This window comes from Pleurodeles waltl, chromosome 4_1 (genome assembly GCF_031143425.1).
Source record: "Pleurodeles waltl isolate 20211129_DDA chromosome 4_1, aPleWal1.hap1.20221129, whole genome shotgun sequence".
Lineage (NCBI taxonomy): Eukaryota > Metazoa > Chordata > Amphibia > Caudata > Salamandridae > Pleurodeles > Pleurodeles waltl.
Window position 1 is genome coordinate 600,971,854 of NC_090442.1, and position 16,837 is coordinate 600,988,690.

Sequence of the window (16,837 nt, forward strand, 5' to 3'; positions counted from 1 at the left end):
AACCGACTATCTGTGTAGGCTGACTGGTTCCAGCAGCCTGCCACACTAGAGACATGTTGCTGGCCCCATGGGGAGAGTGCCTTTGTCACTCTGAGGCCAGTAACAAAGCCTGCACTGGGTGGAGATGCTAACACCTCCCCCAGGCAGGAGCTGTAACACCTGGCGGTGAGCCTCAAAGGCTCACCCCTTTGTCACAGCACAGCAGGGCACTCCAGCTTAGAGGAGTTGCCCGCCCCCTCCGGCCACGGCCCCCACTTTTGGCGGCAAGGCTGGAGGGAACAAAGAAAGCAACAAGGAGGAGTCACTGGCCAGTCAGGACAGCCCCTAAGGTGTCCTGAGCTGAAGTGACTCTAACTTTTAGAAATCCTCCATCTTGCAGATGGAGGATTCCCCCAATAGGATTAGGGATGTGACCCCCTCCCCTTGGGAGGAGGCACAAAGAGGGTGTACTCACCCTCAGGGCTAGTAGCCATTGGCTACTAACCCCCCAGACCTAAACACGCCCTTAAATTTAGTATTTAAGGGCTCTCCCTGAACCTAGAAATTAGATTCCTGCAACTACAAGAAGAAGGACTGCTGAGCTGAAAGACCCCTGCAGAGGAAGACCAGAAGACACCAACTGCCTTGGCCCCAGACTTACCGGCCTGTCTCCTGCCTTCCAAAGAACCCTGCTCCAGCGACGCTTTCCAAGGGACCAGCGACCTCTGAATCCTCCGAGGACTGCCCTGCTTCGAAAAAGACAAGAAACTCCCAAGGACAGCGGCACTGCTCCAAAAGAACTGCAACTTTGTTACAAGGAGCAGATTTAAAGACCCCTGCAACTCCCCGCAAGAAGCGTGAGACTTGCAACACTGCACCCGGCGACCCCGACTCGACTGGTGGAGAACAACCAACTCAGGGAGGACCCTCCGGCGACTCTACGACTGTGAGTAACCAAAGTTGTCCCCCCTGAGCCCCCACAGCGACGCCTGCAGAGGGAATCCCCAGGCTCCCCCTGACCGCGACTGTCTGAACTCCATTTCCCGACGGCTGGAAAAGACCCTGCACCCGCAGCCCCCAGCCCCCAAAGAAACGGAACTTCTGTGCAGGAGTGACCCCCAGGAGGCCCTCTCCCTTGCCCAGGTGGTGGCTACCCCGAGGAGCCCCCCCCTTGCCTGCCTGCGACGCTGAAGAGATCCCTTGATCTCTCATTGACTTCCATTGAAAACCCGACGCGTGTTTGCACACTGCACCCGGCCGCCCCCGCGCTGCTGAGGGTGTACTTTCTGTGCTGACTTGTGTCCCCCCCGGTGCCCTACAAAACCCCCCTGGTCTGCCCACCGAAGACGCGGGTACTTACCTGCTGGCAGACTGGAACCGGGGCACCCCCTTCTCTCCATTGAAGCCTATGTGTTTTGGGCACCTCTTTGACCTTTGCACCTGACCGGCCCTGAGCTGCTGGTGTGATAACTTTGGGGTTGCTCTGAACCCCCAACGGTGGGCTACCTTGGCCCAAAAACTGAAAACTGTAAGTGACTTACTTACCTGTGAAAACTAACAATAACTTACCTCCCCCAGGAACTGTGAAAATTGCACTGTGTCCACTTTTAAAACAGCTTATTGTGTTTTATATGAAAAGTATACATGCTAAAGTAATGATTCCAAGTTCCTAGAGTACTTACCTGCAATACCTTTCAAATGAGCTATTACATGTAAAATTTGAACCTGTGGTTCTTAAAATAAACTAAGAAAATATATTTTTCTATAACAAAACCTATTGGCTGGATTTGTCTCTGAGTGTGTGTACCTCATTTATTGTCTATGTGTATGTACAACAAATGCTTAACACTACTCCTTGGATAAGCCTACTGCTCGACCACACTACCACAAAATAGAGCATTAGTATTATCTCTTTTTACCACTATTTTACCTCTAAGGGGAACCCTTGGACTCTGTGCATGCTATTCCTTACTTTGAAATAGCACATACAGAGCCAACTTCCTACATTGGTGGATCAGCGGTGGGGTACAAGACTTTGCATTTGCTGGACTACTCAGCCAATACCTGATCACACGACAAATTCCAAAATTGTCATTAGAAATTGATTTTTGCAATTTGAAAAGTTTTCTAAATTCTTTAAAGTCCTGCTAGGGCCTTGTGTTAGTCCCTGTTAGCATTTCTTTTAGAGTTTAAAAGTTTGTAAAAGTTTGAATTAGATTCTAGAACTAGTTTTAGATTCTTAAAAGCATTCCAACTTTTAGAAGAATAATGTCTAGTACAGAGATGAATGTGGTGGAACTCGACACCACACCTTACCTCCATCTCCAGATGAAAGAGCTAAGGTCACTCTGTAACATAAGAAAAATAACAATGGGCTCCAGACCTACCAAAGTACAGCTCCAGGAGCTGTTGGCAGAGTATGATAGAGCCAACCCCTCTGTGGATAACACAGAGGAGGATGATAGTGAACTGGAGGAAGAATCCCCTCCACCAGTCCTATCTAGGGAGAACATGGCTTCTCAAGCCCTGACTCCAAAAATAATAGTCAGAGATACTGGCTCCCTCACAGGAGGGTCCAGCCTCTCTGAAATCACTGAGGATAACTCCAGTGAAGAGGACATCCAGTTAGCCAGGATGGCCAAAAGATCGGCTTTGGAAAAACAGATCCTAGCCATAGAAAGGGAAAGACAAGAGATGGGCCTAGGACCCATCAATGGTGGCAGCAACATAAATAGGGTCAGAGATTCTCCTGACATGTTGAAAATCCCCAAAGGGATTGTAACAAAATATGAAGATGGTGATGACATCACCAAATGGTTCACAGCTTTTGAGAGGGCTTGTGAAACCAGAAAAGTGAACAAATCTCACTGGGGTGCTCTCCTTTGGGAAATGTTCACAGGAAAGTGTAGGGATAGACTCCTCACACTCTCTAAAAAAGATGCAGAATCTTATGACCTCATGAAGGGTACCCTGATTGAGGGCTTTGGATTCTCCACTGAGGAGTATAGGATTAGATTCAGGGGGGCTCAAAAATCCTCGAGCCAGACCTGGGTTGACTTTGTAGACTACTCAGTAAAAACACTAGATGGTTGGATTCAAGGCAATGGTGTAAATGATTATGATGGGCTGTACAGTTTATTTGTGAAAGAACACCTATTAAGTAATTGTTTCAATGATAAACTGCATCAGCATCTGGTGGACCTAGGACCAATTTCTCCCCAAGAATTGGGAAAGAAGGCGGACCATTGGGTCAAGACTAGGGTGTCCAAAACTTCCACAGGGGGTGACCAAAAGAAAGGGGTCACAAAACCTCCCCAGGGGAAAGGTGGTGAGACAGCCAAAAACAAAGATAGTAAAGAGTCTTCTACAGGCCCCCAAAAACCTGCACAGGAGGGTGGGCCCAGAGCCTCTTCACAAAACAATTCTGGGTACAAGGGTAAAAACTTTGATCCCAAAAAGGCCTGGTGTCGTAACTGTAGTCAGTCTGGACACCAAACTGGAGACAAGGCCTGTCCCAAGAAAGATACCACTTCTAACTCCCATCCAGCTAAAACTGGAATGGCCAGTCTCCAAGTGGGATCAACAGTGTGCCCAGAGCAAATCAGGTGTCACACTGAAGCTACATTAGTCTCTGAGGGTGGGGTGGATTTAGCCACACTGGCTGCCTGGCCCCCTAACATGCAAAAATACAGGCAGCAGCTCTTAATTAATGGGACAAGTGTAGAGGGCCTGAGGGATACAGGTGCCAGTGTCACCATGGTGACAGAGAAACTGGTTTCCCCTGGCCAATACCTGGCTGGACAAACTTATCCAGTCACCAACGCTGACAATCAGACTAAAGTACATCCCATGGCTATGGTAACTTTAGAGTGGGGAGGGGTCAAAGGCCTGAAACAGGTGGTGGTCTCCTCAAATATCCCAGTAGACTGTTTGCTTGGAAATGACCTGGAGTCCTCAGCATGGGCTGAGGTAGAACTGAAAACCCATGCAGCCATGCTTGGTATCCCTGAACTGGTGTGTGTCAAGACTAGGGCACAGTGCAAGGCACAGGGTGAAAAAGTAGAGCTGGAGTCTGGAAAAATGGCCCAGCCTACCAAGAGAAAAGGAAAGTCAGCTGGGAAACCAGCTGCAACACAACACCAAAAAGAGAACCTCTCTTCTCAGGAAGAAGTTCTGCCCTCTGAGGGAACTGAGCCTATGGAGCTGGAACCTTATCAGGTTGAGCTCTTGGGCCCAGGGGGACCCTCAAGGGAAGTGTTGTGTAAGGGACAAGAAACCTGTCCCTCTCTTGAAGGCCTTAGGCAGCAAGCTGCTGAAGAGTCCAAAGGCAAGAAAAATGGAACACATAGGGTCTATTGGGAAGATGGACTCCTGTACACTGAGGCAAGAGATCCCAAACCTGGTGCCACTAGGAGAGTGGTAGTGCCTCAGAGTTTCAGAGAGTTTATCCTGACCTTAGCCCATGATATTCCCCTTGCTGGGCATTTGGGACAAACCAAGACGTGGGAGAGGTTAGTCAACCACTTCTACTGGCCCAATATGTCCCAGAAGGTTAAGGAGTTTTGCCTATCCTGTCCCACCTGTCAAGCCAGTGGTAAGACAGGTGGGCACCCAAAGGCCCCCCTCATTCCACTTCCAGTGGTGGGGGTCCCCTTTGAAAGAGTGGGTGTGGACATAGTCGGTCCACTAGAACCTCCCACAGCCTCAGGAAATATGTACATCCTAGTAGTAGTGGATCATGCTACTAGGTATCCTGAAGCTATTCCCCTTAGGTCGACTACTGCCCCTGCAGTAGCCAAGGCCCTCATTGGTATCTTTACCAGAGTGGGCTTCCCTAAGGAGGTGGTGTCTGACAGAGGTACCAACTTCATGTCAGCATACCTAAAACACATGTGGAATGAGTGTGGAGTGACTTATAAGTTCACTACACCATATCATCCACAAACTAATGGCCTTGTTGAGAGATTCAACAAGACATTAAAGGGCATGATCATGGGGCTACCAGAAAAACTCAAAAGGAGATGGGATGTCCTCCTGCCATGTCTGCTTTTCGCTTACAGAGAGGTGCCTCAGAAGGGAGTAGGATTCTCACCCTTTGAACTTCTGTTTGGCCACCCTGTAAGGGGACCACTTGCTCTTGTTAAAGAAGGCTGGGAGAGACCTCTTCATGAGCCTAAACAAGACATAGTGGACTATGTACTTGGCCTTCGCTCAAGGATGGCAGAGTACATGGAAAAGGCAAGTAAAAACCTTGAGGCCAGCCAACAACTCCAGAAGTTGTGGTATGACGAAAAGGCTGCACTGGTTGAATTTCAACCAGGGCAGAAAGTCTGGGTTCTGGAGCCTGTGGCTCCCAGGGCACTCCAGGACAAATGGAGTGGCCCTTACCCAGTACTAGAAAGGAAGAGTCAGGTCACCTACCTGGTGGACCTGGGCACAAGCAGGAGCCCCAAGAGGGTGATCCATGTGAACCGCCTTAAGCTCTTCCATGACAGGGCTGATGTAAATCTGTTGATGGTAACAGATGAGGACCAGGAAGCTGAGAGTGAACCTCTCCCTGATCTCCTCTCATCAGACCCTAAAGATGGCTCAGTGGATGGAGTGATCTACTCAGACACCCTCTCTAGCCAACAGCAGTCTGACTGTAGGAAGGTCCTGCAGCAGTTTGCTGAACTCTTTTCCCTAACCCCTGGTCAGACACACCTGTGTACCCATGATGTGGACACAGGAGACAGCATGCCTGTCAAAAACAAAATATTTAGACAGTCTGACCAAGTTAAGGAAAGCATCAAGGTGGAAGTCCACAAGATGCTGGAATTGGGAGTAATTGAGTACTCTGATAGCCCCTGGGCTAGCCCAGTGGTCTTAGTCCCCAAACCTCACACCAAAGAAGGAAAGAGAGAGATGAGGTTTTGTGTGGACTACAGAGGTCTCAACTCTGTCACCAAGACAGATGCTCATCCCATTCCTAGAGCTGATGAGCTAATAGACAAATTAGGGGCTGCCAAATTCTTAAGTACCTTTGACTTAACAGCAGGGTACTGGCAAATCAAAATGGCCCCTGGAGCAAAAGAAAAGACAGCATTCTCCACACCTGATGGGCATTATCAGTTCACTGTTATGCCCTTTGGTTTAAAGAATGCCCCTGCCACCTTCCAAAGGTTGGTGAATCAAGTCCTTGCTGGGTTGGAATCCTTTAGTGCAGCTTATCTTGATGATATTGCTGTCTTCAGCTCCACCTGGCAGGATCACCTAGTCCACCTGAAGAAGGTTTTGAAGGCTCTGCAATCTGCAGGCCTCTCTATCAAGGCATCCAAATGCCAGATAGGGCAGGGAACTGTGGTTTACTTGGGACACCTTGTAGGTGGAGGCCAAGTTCAGCCACGCCAGCCTAAGATCCAGACTATTCTGGACTGGGCAGCTCCAAAAACCCAGACACAAGTCAGGGCATTCCTTGGCTTGACTGGGTACTATAGGAGGTTTGTGAAGGGGTATGGATCCATTGTGACAGCCCTCACAGAACTCACCTCCAAGAAAATGCCCAAGAAAGTAAACTGGACTGTAGAATGCCAACAGGCCTTTGACACCCTGAAGCAAGCTATGTGCACAGCACCAGTTCTAAAAGCTCCAGATTACTCCAAGCAATTCATTGTGCAAACAGATGCCTCTGAACATGGGATAGGGGCAGTTTTGTCCCAAACAAATGATGATGGCCTTGACCAGCCTGTTGCTTTCATTAGCAGGAGGTTACTCCCCAGGGAGCAGCGTTGGAGTGCCATTGAGAGGGAGGCCTTTGCTGTGGTTTGGTCCCTGAAGAAGCTGAGACCATACCTCTTTGGTACTCACTTCCTAGTTCAGACTGACCACAGACCTCTCAGATGGCTGATGCAAATGAAAGGTGAAAATCCAAAACTGTTGAGGTGGTCCATCTCCCTACAGGGAATGGACTTTATAGTGGAACACAGACCTGGGACTGCCCATGCCAATGCAGATGGCCTTTCCAGGTTCTTCCACTTAGAAAATGAAGACTCTCTTGGGAAAGGTTAGTCTCATCCTCTTTCGTTTGGGGGGGGGTTGTGTAAGGAAATGCCTCCTTGGCATGGTCACCCCCTGACTTTTTGCCTTTGCTGATGCTATGTTTTGAATTGAAAGTGTGCTGAGGCCTGCTAACCAGGCCCCAGCACCAGTGTTCTTTCCCTAACCTGTACTTTTGATTCCACAATTGGCACACCCTGGCATCCAGATAAGTCCCTTGTAACTGGTACCTCTGGTACCAAGGGCCCTGATGCCAGGGAAGGTCTCTAAGGGCTGCAGCATGTATTATGCCACCCTGGAGACCCCTCACTCAGCACAGACACACTGCTTACCAGCTTGTGTGTGCTAGTGAGAACAAAATGAGTAAGTCGACATGGCACTCCCCTCAGGGTGCCATGCCAGCCTCTCACTGCCTATGCAGTATAGGTAAGACACCCCTCTAGCAGGCCTTACAGCCCTAAGGCAGGGTGCACTATACCATAGGTGAGGGTACCAGTGCATGAGCACTGTGCCCCTACAGTGTCTAAGCAAAACCTTAGACATTGTAAGTGCAGGGTAGCCATAAGAGTATATGGTCTGGGAGTCTGTTTTACACGAACTCCACAGCACCATAATGGCTACACTGAAAACTGGGAAGTTTGGTATCAAACTTCTCAGCACAATAAATGCACACTGATGTACATTTTATTGTAAAATACACCACAGAGGGCACCTTAGAGGTGCCCCCTGAAACCTAACCGACTATCTGTGTAGGCTGACTGGTTCCAGCAGCCTGCCACACTAGAGACATGTTGCTGGCCCCATGGGGAGAGTGCCTTTGTCACTCTGAGGCCAGTAACAAAGCCTGCACTGGGTGGAGATGCTAACACCTCCCCCAGGCAGGAGCTGTAACACCTGGCGGTGAGCCTCAAAGGCTCACCCCTTTGTCACAGCACAGCAGGGCACTCCAGCTTAGAGGAGTTGCCCGCCCCCTCCGGCCACGGCCCCCACTTTTGGCGGCAAGGCTGGAGGGAACAAAGAAAGCAACAAGGAGGAGTCACTGGCCAGTCAGGACAGCCCCTAAGGTGTCCTGAGCTGAAGTGACTCTAACTTTTAGAAATCCTCCATCTTGCAGATGGAGGATTCCCCCAATAGGATTAGGGATGTGACCCCCTCCCCTTGGGAGGTGGCACAAAGAGGGTGTACTCACCCTCAGGGCTAGTAGCCATTGGCTACTAACCCCCCAGACCTAAACACGCCCTTAAATTTAGTATTTAAGGGCTCTCCCTGAACCTAGAAATTAGATTCCTGCAACTACAAGAAGAAGGACTGCTGAGCTGAAAGACCCCTGCAGAGGAAGACCAGAAGACACCAACTGCCTTGGCCCCAGACTTACCGGCCTGTCTCCTGCCTTCCAAAGAACCCTGCTCCAGCGACGCTTTCCAAGGGACCAGCGACCTCTGAATCCTCCGAGGACTGCCCTGCTTCGAAAAAGACAAGAAACTCCCGAGGACAGCGGCACTGCTCCAAAAGAACTGCAACTTTGTTACAAGGAGCAGATTTAAAGACCCCTGCAACTCCCCGCAAGAAGCGTGAGACTTGCAACACTGCACCCGGCGACCCCGACTCGACTGGTGGAGAACAACCAACTCAGGGAGGACCCTCCGGCGACTCTACGACTGTGAGTAACCAAAGTTGTCCCCCCTGAGCCCCCACAGCGACGCCTGCAGAGGGAATCCCCAGGCTCCCCCTGACCGCGACTGTCTGAACTCCATTTCCCGACGGCTGGTAAAGACCCTGCACCCGCAGCCCCCAGCCCCCAAAGAAACGGAACTTCTGTGCAAGAGTGACCCCCAGGAGGCCCTCTCCCTTGCCCAAGTGGTGGCTACCCCGAGGAGCCCCCCCCCTTGCCTGCCTGCGACGCTGAAGAGATCCCTTGATCTCTCATTGACTTCCATTGAAAACCCGACGCGTGTTTGCACACTGCACCCGGCCGCCCCCGCGCTGCTGAGGGTGTACTTTCTGTGCTGACTTGTGTCCCCCCCGGTGCCCTACAAAACCCCCCTGGTCTGCCCTCCGAAGACGCGGGTACTTACCTGCTGGCAGACTGGAACCGGGGCACCCCCTTCTCTCCATTGAAGCCTATGTGTTTTGGGCACCTCTTTGACCTTTGCACCTGACCGGCCCTGAGCTGCTGGTGTGATAACTTTGGGGTTGCTCTGAACCCCCAACGGTGAGCTACCTTGGACCAAAAACTGAAAACTGTAAGTGACTTACTTACCTGTGAAAACTAACAATAACTTACCTCCCCCAGGAACTATGAAAATTGCACTGTGTCCACTTTTAAAACAGCTTATTGTGTTTTATATGAAAAGTATACATGCTAAAGTAATGATTCCAAGTTCCTAGAGTACTTACCTGCAATACCTTTCAAATGAGCTATTACATGTAAAATTTGAACCTGTGGTTCTTAAAATAAACTAAGAAAATATATTTTTCTATAACAAAACCTATTGGCTGGATTTGTCTCTGAGTGTGTGTACCTCATTTATTGTCTATGTATATGTACAACAAATGCTTAACACTACTCCTTGGATAAGCCTACTGCTCGACCACACTACCACAAAATAGAGCATTAGTATTATCTCTTTTTACCACTATTTTACCTCTAAGGGGAACCCTTGGACTCTGTGCATGCTATTCCTTACTTTGAAATAGCACATACAGAGCCAACTTCCTACACACAGTTTTCTCGATTGCCTTGGTTAACAATGCATTTACCTTTTGAATTAATGTTATTGTGCATTAGGGGTCTCCCTTCTAGACAGATTGGTTAGATGGGAGTACCCTAACAGCCTCAGCATGAGAGTACCCTAACAGCCTTAACATGAAAAAGTGTGACGCCAATATAACAATACTAACAGGTGATAGAAATGTGAATGCATTATCCCTTGTAGTTTGCTCATTTAGCATTTTCCAGGTTCACCCACCCTTCAGATCCCGTCCCTTTGGGCGTGGGATTTCAGGCAAAAAGAATTAATCCTGCAGTAAATGCTGCCATACTAATATAATTAACAAGTAAGCACCTTCACAACCACAGTGCACCCTGCTTCTGTGTGTTCAGACAGTAAGACTGACGACACGCCGTAATGATTTCCAAAGTATGATTTTTAGAGGCATAGAGCGTAGTCTACTGAATCTTCATTGCACAGGCAGCCTTATTCGGGATGTTTTCAGGACACATTGCTTTCTTGAAAGCCAGTGGAATAGAGTGGCAATTTTCCACAGTTTAGATGGGTTATTTGAGTTAATTGTACTGTGTGGAAAACCATCTAGACTCTAAGGCAATTTTCTTCAAAACGTGTCTTTGATGTATCTGACATACAGAGGCAGTTGCTTACCTATTGCCGCAGAGGTGATTCGAACAATATTCTTACGAAAACATCACAACAGACACTGCCTTTGAGTTATAAAACAAAACAGTGTGTTTATAGGACTCGCCATTGCTGTCCATGCTCATCATAGCATGGTGGGATTTGTTGCCCTAGGGGGACTTGATTGTGAATGGCAGAATCAAACAATATGAAGATTGCAAATCTATCATTCAGGCAAAAACACAATCTGTTGTAATATAGCTGAGTACATTAGTGCATCGCCTGCAGATATCAGTGTGCAGACTGCCTTCAGAGGTCAGAATGCCGGAAAGGATGACTGACCGCATTTGAGGGTGGTTAGATGGTTCCTTTATGGTATTGTAGGCTACACCTAAAGACATGGAACCCAATCTTTCCCCATATTTAATAACAAGCATCCAAACGTGCATTTTGTCTTTGGTTACATTCTGGGCTCCATAATTAGAGACCCCCATTTTAGGAGCAATACAGTGTGTAATGAGATGAGTACTACAGCCTACCCTATGTCCTTTTCCGAGAACGTTGGGACAACAAAGCTACTGTGCTCCATCGTTTAAATCATGTTGCCAGTGCAGTGAGAGTTACACCAAACCAACAACAAACAGATCTTTTCTAGGGTTCACAATGGCTACAATATCCTGTAGAGACCCACCACTTCGATAACCCAATCCCTATGTTGGAATACCTCTCCTTGCACATCACTAGGAAGAATGGCAACTAGAGCCACTCAGATCCTTAAGGACGAGTGCCCGAAATTCACATATAATATTCTTATAGCACACTGTACCCAAAGAGTCCCCACATTTACAGTTCCCATTAGATGACATCTTCCTCCTGCTCCTATTTGCTTTATTATATCTGGTTATTGATTATATAGCTCAGCATTTGAAGGCCTGTGAACAATCGTTTTATCTGTTTTGTTATGTCTGCGTGCCAGTAGAATAACTTATTGTTTTGATGCACTGGCTGCAGGGATCTGCATGCAAGCGTATTTATTATAACTGAAAATGCTTTAATACCTCAGTAGGTAAGTGCACCTGCTTCAGAGATCTCTTTGGAACCTCAAAGTTTTTGATATTAGCCGTTATCCTATTGATAGACAATACGCTGGTAATTTGTAACATTGTCCAATAGCTGGCATTGGCACCAACAACACTATCTTTTTGTTGGTTTCTATACAACCTGCATCCCTCTACAACGCTAAAGCAGCAAATTGCTCCTTGTAAAATCACAAAATAAGAGTATCATGACGCTAATAATAGTTATAAAAAAGATAGGAATAACAATGATGGTATTAACAGCTGTAATAAACATAAATAAAATAATAACCTAATAATGATGATAGTGATATAAATGGTTAGAAGAATATTAGCTCATTGTGTGCACAACAGTTATATCTTTTACTTATCTGTATGTTTCTGTCTTCTCTAAATGTATTATTGGTATGCTAAAACCCCTTTTTTCATTTGTTCAGGTGTTCACCACCCTCTCTGTGACCAAGAGCTCTGGAGAGGAGCTTGTTCAGTCGGGATGCTGAGGTTAAACCCTGCTGTTAATGCTGTTGCCCTAGACTTTGACTTTGTCACCCCAGTTGCTATGATGATGGAGACCTGCGACCTTCTTCACCGAAAGATCCCACAGCTCACAGATGTGAATCACAAACATAAAACTTCAAGGAGACAGGAACTGAAATGTTAGGGTCTTTCAGCCAACTGCGATGAAATTAGGGCAACAGTGAAGACAGCGGGGAAATATGAACTGCACACCAAACTGCGGCTGGCAAGGCACCTCTTGGTGCATCCATGAAGTCATAGCCCAAAGCCTTGCTAGGTGGGCTTTGACTGAAGCAATGCCAGCTAAGTTTGGAAAGCTTCTTCTATGAAGAGCTTCCTTACTTAATTTTACCGACACAATGATATGCTGTTGTTTCAGACTTTAGAGCTAGGTGCTAACTGTAACTACACATATGGCATCTGAAAATTTGTGATGGACAATTTAGTCATAATGTTGAGCTCACATCAACAACGAACTCAAGGGTGAAGCCTGAGCTAGTTGTTGATACTGAGCATTTGATCCTGTGTTTTGCCGCCAAAGGGACAGGTCAGTTGAGAGGAGCTTGCTTGGGGCCTCCACTGGTCCATTGAGGGTGCTTTTGAGTTACCTGTCACATAGTGTCACAAACATACATGCCCATTTGAATTGCCATGGAGAGGAACAGTCAGGTTGATGCAGCAACAATGTGCATGTCAACTTTTCTACTGTCCACACAGCCAAGCTCTTTCCAGAGACTCTGGTGCCACCCACGTGACCTTTAGTTCAATACATTGTTTTTTTAAATCGGAACATAAGCTCAAAAGTCTGCAAATGTACACCTCACAGAAGAATGACCTTTGTAGATATTTGCTTGAATCCACATAGTGGGTCTTAAAGTTCTTGAAGAGTTCAAGTTTGCAGACAAGCATTTTATTAACAGTTAAATATAACGAGAAGACCAGGCCTTCCTGGCCCATGAGTCTGCTCGTGTCTCTGCTTGATGCAATAGCACAAACTATGCTTACTGGTTGGCTTAGGTGCCTCTCCAATGCATTTTAAGTTCTGGCTACAGACATCGTTAGTCAACTTTGGGTGGTCACTTCATCAACACGAAAGACAAAGGCTCTTTTCCAGTGCTCTTTAGCCATTGGTGTGACTGGGCCAGGCCCCATCAGACACAGCTTCTTGATATCTGTACCTGGTCGAGTCACCCCTGCTGAATGGTGGCAGTGTGAGTTAGCCGAAACAGATTTGTTAAAACCTTTATTGTGTGGTGGATATGTCAATATTCCTGTCACTTTTGTAAAATGTCCCTTTTGGGCGGCTATTGTTCATTCGATCAAGATCAGCAAGGAGCTGGTCAGAGTGAGCCTCCTATTCTTGCAGTGCAAGTCTATTTGTTGAAGTAAAAAAACATATTTATTTAATGTAAGATCGCTAGTTTTCTTGTTAATTGTATTTTCTAAGTAGAACCTGCGGTATTTAAAATGTATGATTAATAAAAAATTATATTTATGTATTTGTAGTTAGTAAATAACAACCATGGCAGCTTACACTACAATAGCTGCCAATGGCACTTTATTGGGCAGAGTTGAGATTGTAATGTTACCACGGTCTTTATTTCAAAAGCACAGGCAGTCCCCGGGGTGGGTGGGGGAGGAGCAGCGTTGCTGCAAAGGCACTCAAACTCACCGATTTTTTTTTTTACATGTATTTATAACAAAAAGTGATTAAATCAACACGCGTATGACAACATTTGAAGTTTTTACTTTTTGTATCATTCGAGTTTATGATTGTCTGAGACAATTTCAAAATAAATTTCATCTATGAGAAAAAACAGCCTGTGATGAAGTCTATCATACGTTTCTGACACGTTTTGTGAAACATTGGGGTGAAGTACGAATGTATAGCATTAGAGAAATATATTGAAGCAACAACAGTTCATCGGCGCGGATCATTAGCGATATGTTTCAATAAAGTAATTGAGACCTTAGTTTTCAAGTATTTATCGAAATCTGTGCTTGGATGTGTGATCCGTAGTGTGCACATGAATCGTTTTTAGTGCCTTCTGTATTGTGGTTTTCTTCGCTTGAAAATGTTCAGCTGCATTCAGACTCAGATTTTTAGCTGATTCAATAAGAGCCAACACAGGCCTATCCCTGAAAAGAGTGCAATCTTTTGCATCACACTCACTGATTAATTATTTTTATTAGGTGGATGGACTTTTACCTTAATTCCTCTTTAGTAATGTTTCAATTTGTGAGTAAGTGTAGCCAGTTTTGTGGAAGAGGGAAACAGCACCACTACACCCTTTTGTGTATAAAAGGCCGCTTTATTGGAAACAGGTGCACTCACAAAAACAATACCCTGGCCTCAAGCCTCACAAAACTAAACGCCTCACCATACATCAAATTTACCTAACCAGAATGCACCCCACTCTTCTGCCTTCCCCCACCCCCTCCCTTCCCCTTAACCTTGCAGTTTATTAACCCAGTCTTCCTTTTGTAACGCTTTCTTTGTTGAATCCGTTTTGTCACCTTAATAGTCAGTTGCTGCCACCTACCCATTGAACCTGCAAGTCTCTAACCCCTAATGCCAAATTTCATGTCTTTGTTGCACTGCTGCTGTCCACCCCCTTCCAGTCTGAAAGTGTCTTGACAGATTTTCTGTCCATCCGTTATCGTTCTCATGTGAACAGTCTGTCTCCACCTGCACCTGTTCACAGTAACAAAATACAAACCCCTTCCCCGTGCACCTATATCCAAAAAGGGGGGCCTCTCTATAGCTTCTAATCCCCTACGAATGCCCCCAATAAAAACTCCCCACTTCTGGATGGGAGGAATGGAAAAAACGCCTTCCTCCACCAGCCACCGTGTCACCTTCCTAAAATGGTGCCCCTTACAAAATGGCCCCTCTATATATTACAACTCATTCCGCCCAAAAACGCCCAAACAGCGCCCAAAACGGTGCCCGTGGGCTGCACCACCTTCCACTAAATTCCCAGGAGGGGGGTGGGAGACCTCATGTCTTCGGCAATCCCCCCGGGACCCACTTCTTGCACAAAATTAAATGGATATATTATAACTGTTCCAGCAATGCCCGTCAATAATTTCCTGTGACTTTATCCACGTTTTGGGTTGCTCCCTCTCACCCTCTGCATATAAATGAACTAGGACTTAACTTTAGAACAAGCATTGGCAAAGCCAATAGGTGTCACTTTTTATGACCTACTGAGTTTTCCAATGTTTTTGCCAATACTGTGCATCATTGGCAAACAAATTAAGAAAAAAAGGAACGATAACAAGGCCCCATCATTCCACAGACGTGTGCATGCATGATGATGTGCGTATGTGTGCCTGTGCGTGTTTACAGAATGATACTTGACCAATTTCCTTTTGGTTTTTATTTATTGTTTCAAAACGATGGACTCCACTTGGATTGGTAAATAAAAATTTTTTTTTTTACTAGTGTGAAAGCATTATCTGGCATGCAAGTAGCCCAGCTGTAAAAAATAGCTGATGGACCCCCAAGAAATTTAAAAACAAAAAACATAAATAAATAAAGTACCTCGAGGGATGAGAGAGCAATGGAGGAACGTATTGTGGGGAGAGCAATGGAGAGCGGGTGTGAGGGTGTGCTTGAGTCTGGAGGACAAAGAAGAATTTTTAAAAAAAGAAGAAAGGCCAGTGAGGGCTAGGAAAACTAATGGACAAGCTGGGGTTTGGGCGGTGTGAAGAGGAAGCAAGCCAGAGAGCAATAGGGGGTGGGAGGGGGGACTGTTTGTAGGGGGAAGCAGCACACAACTGAGATAGCTAGAAAACGAGCACTCATGCATGGATTGCTGAAAGAAAAAGAAAATAGTTCCCTAAATGTGGGCGGTGTAATGATAAAGGTCAGCCAAACAGTTAAATTAAATTAGCTTGTACCAGGTTACGAAATGCAACACATATGCTAAGGGCCGTAGACAATACTAAGTTATAGTGCATTAAAAGTAGACTTAACGTTTATTGCTACATTCAGGATTCAAGTATTGCTTTGTTTTTAGAAGCACTAGTTCTTATAATTTAAATCATCAAGAAGGAGATGTGAAATTCCAGCAGAACAAACACAAAACACCAATAAATACACAAGTAATGAAACAGGACAGTGGCGTGCTAAACTGGGAAAAGGAAGAAGTGAAGTTTAGATCCACTTAGTATTCAATCCAAAATACACAAGATGAGTGCAATCATAGAAAATGCACTTAGGAACACTGGGGAGTAAATCTTTCTTTGTTTCTGTTTAGATGCAATTGTGTATAATTTACTGTGCCCACCAACAAGAGAACTTTTCACTTTATGACATAAAAAGAAGAATGCTCTTCATAGTTATGGGTATCTCAGCTTACAAACGATCCCTATGGCATATCAGTCGCCTTTGGTTAGTTGAGATTGTTAGTGCTCTGCCCAAAGGCACCATTAAACACACATTTTAAGGGGAAATGTAAATGCAAGGCCCGGATTCCAGATGGTTGTAGGGTAAAGGGAATGGGCTGTCTGGGGTGTTGTTACTGAAATTGAACTAGTTTAGAGCTATGGATTTAAAAGAGTTAAAGAGCAAGCTTTTTCTAATAATGAATGTGCTGCACTGTAATAAAAGCAAATATATTTCAATGTACACCAAATGCCATAAATAAAAAAACAGCCTTGTCATAATTGTTAGGAGTGGGTGGCATTTGATTCGGCTGAATTCCCCAGAATTACATTATACTTCCATGGAATTCCGTGATGGGGCGGAGAGGGCATTTGGTGCCATTTTCTTAGAGCAAAACGCACCTTTGCGTCCAAAAATGGATGCAAGGATGCATTTTACACTGAGCTGAGAAAATGGTGCAGCCAAGTAACGCTCAGCACACTTAA

General features: G+C 46.0%; 1 protein-coding gene across 1 annotated transcript in view; it reads left to right on the forward strand.

Moving 5' to 3' along the window:
* The window catches only part of TXNRD1 (thioredoxin reductase 1), a 128,025-nt gene extending 114,249 nt beyond the window's left edge, over nucleotides 1-13,776 (forward strand). Inside the window, exon 17 of the mRNA XM_069229003.1 lies at nucleotides 11,881-13,776. Coding sequence (XP_069085104.1) covers nucleotides 11,881-11,943 — 63 coding nt within the window. The 3' untranslated portion in view covers nucleotides 11,944-13,776. The remainder of the gene's footprint in view (nucleotides 1-11,880) is intronic.
* The last annotated feature ends 3,061 nt before the right edge of the window (nucleotides 13,777-16,837 follow it).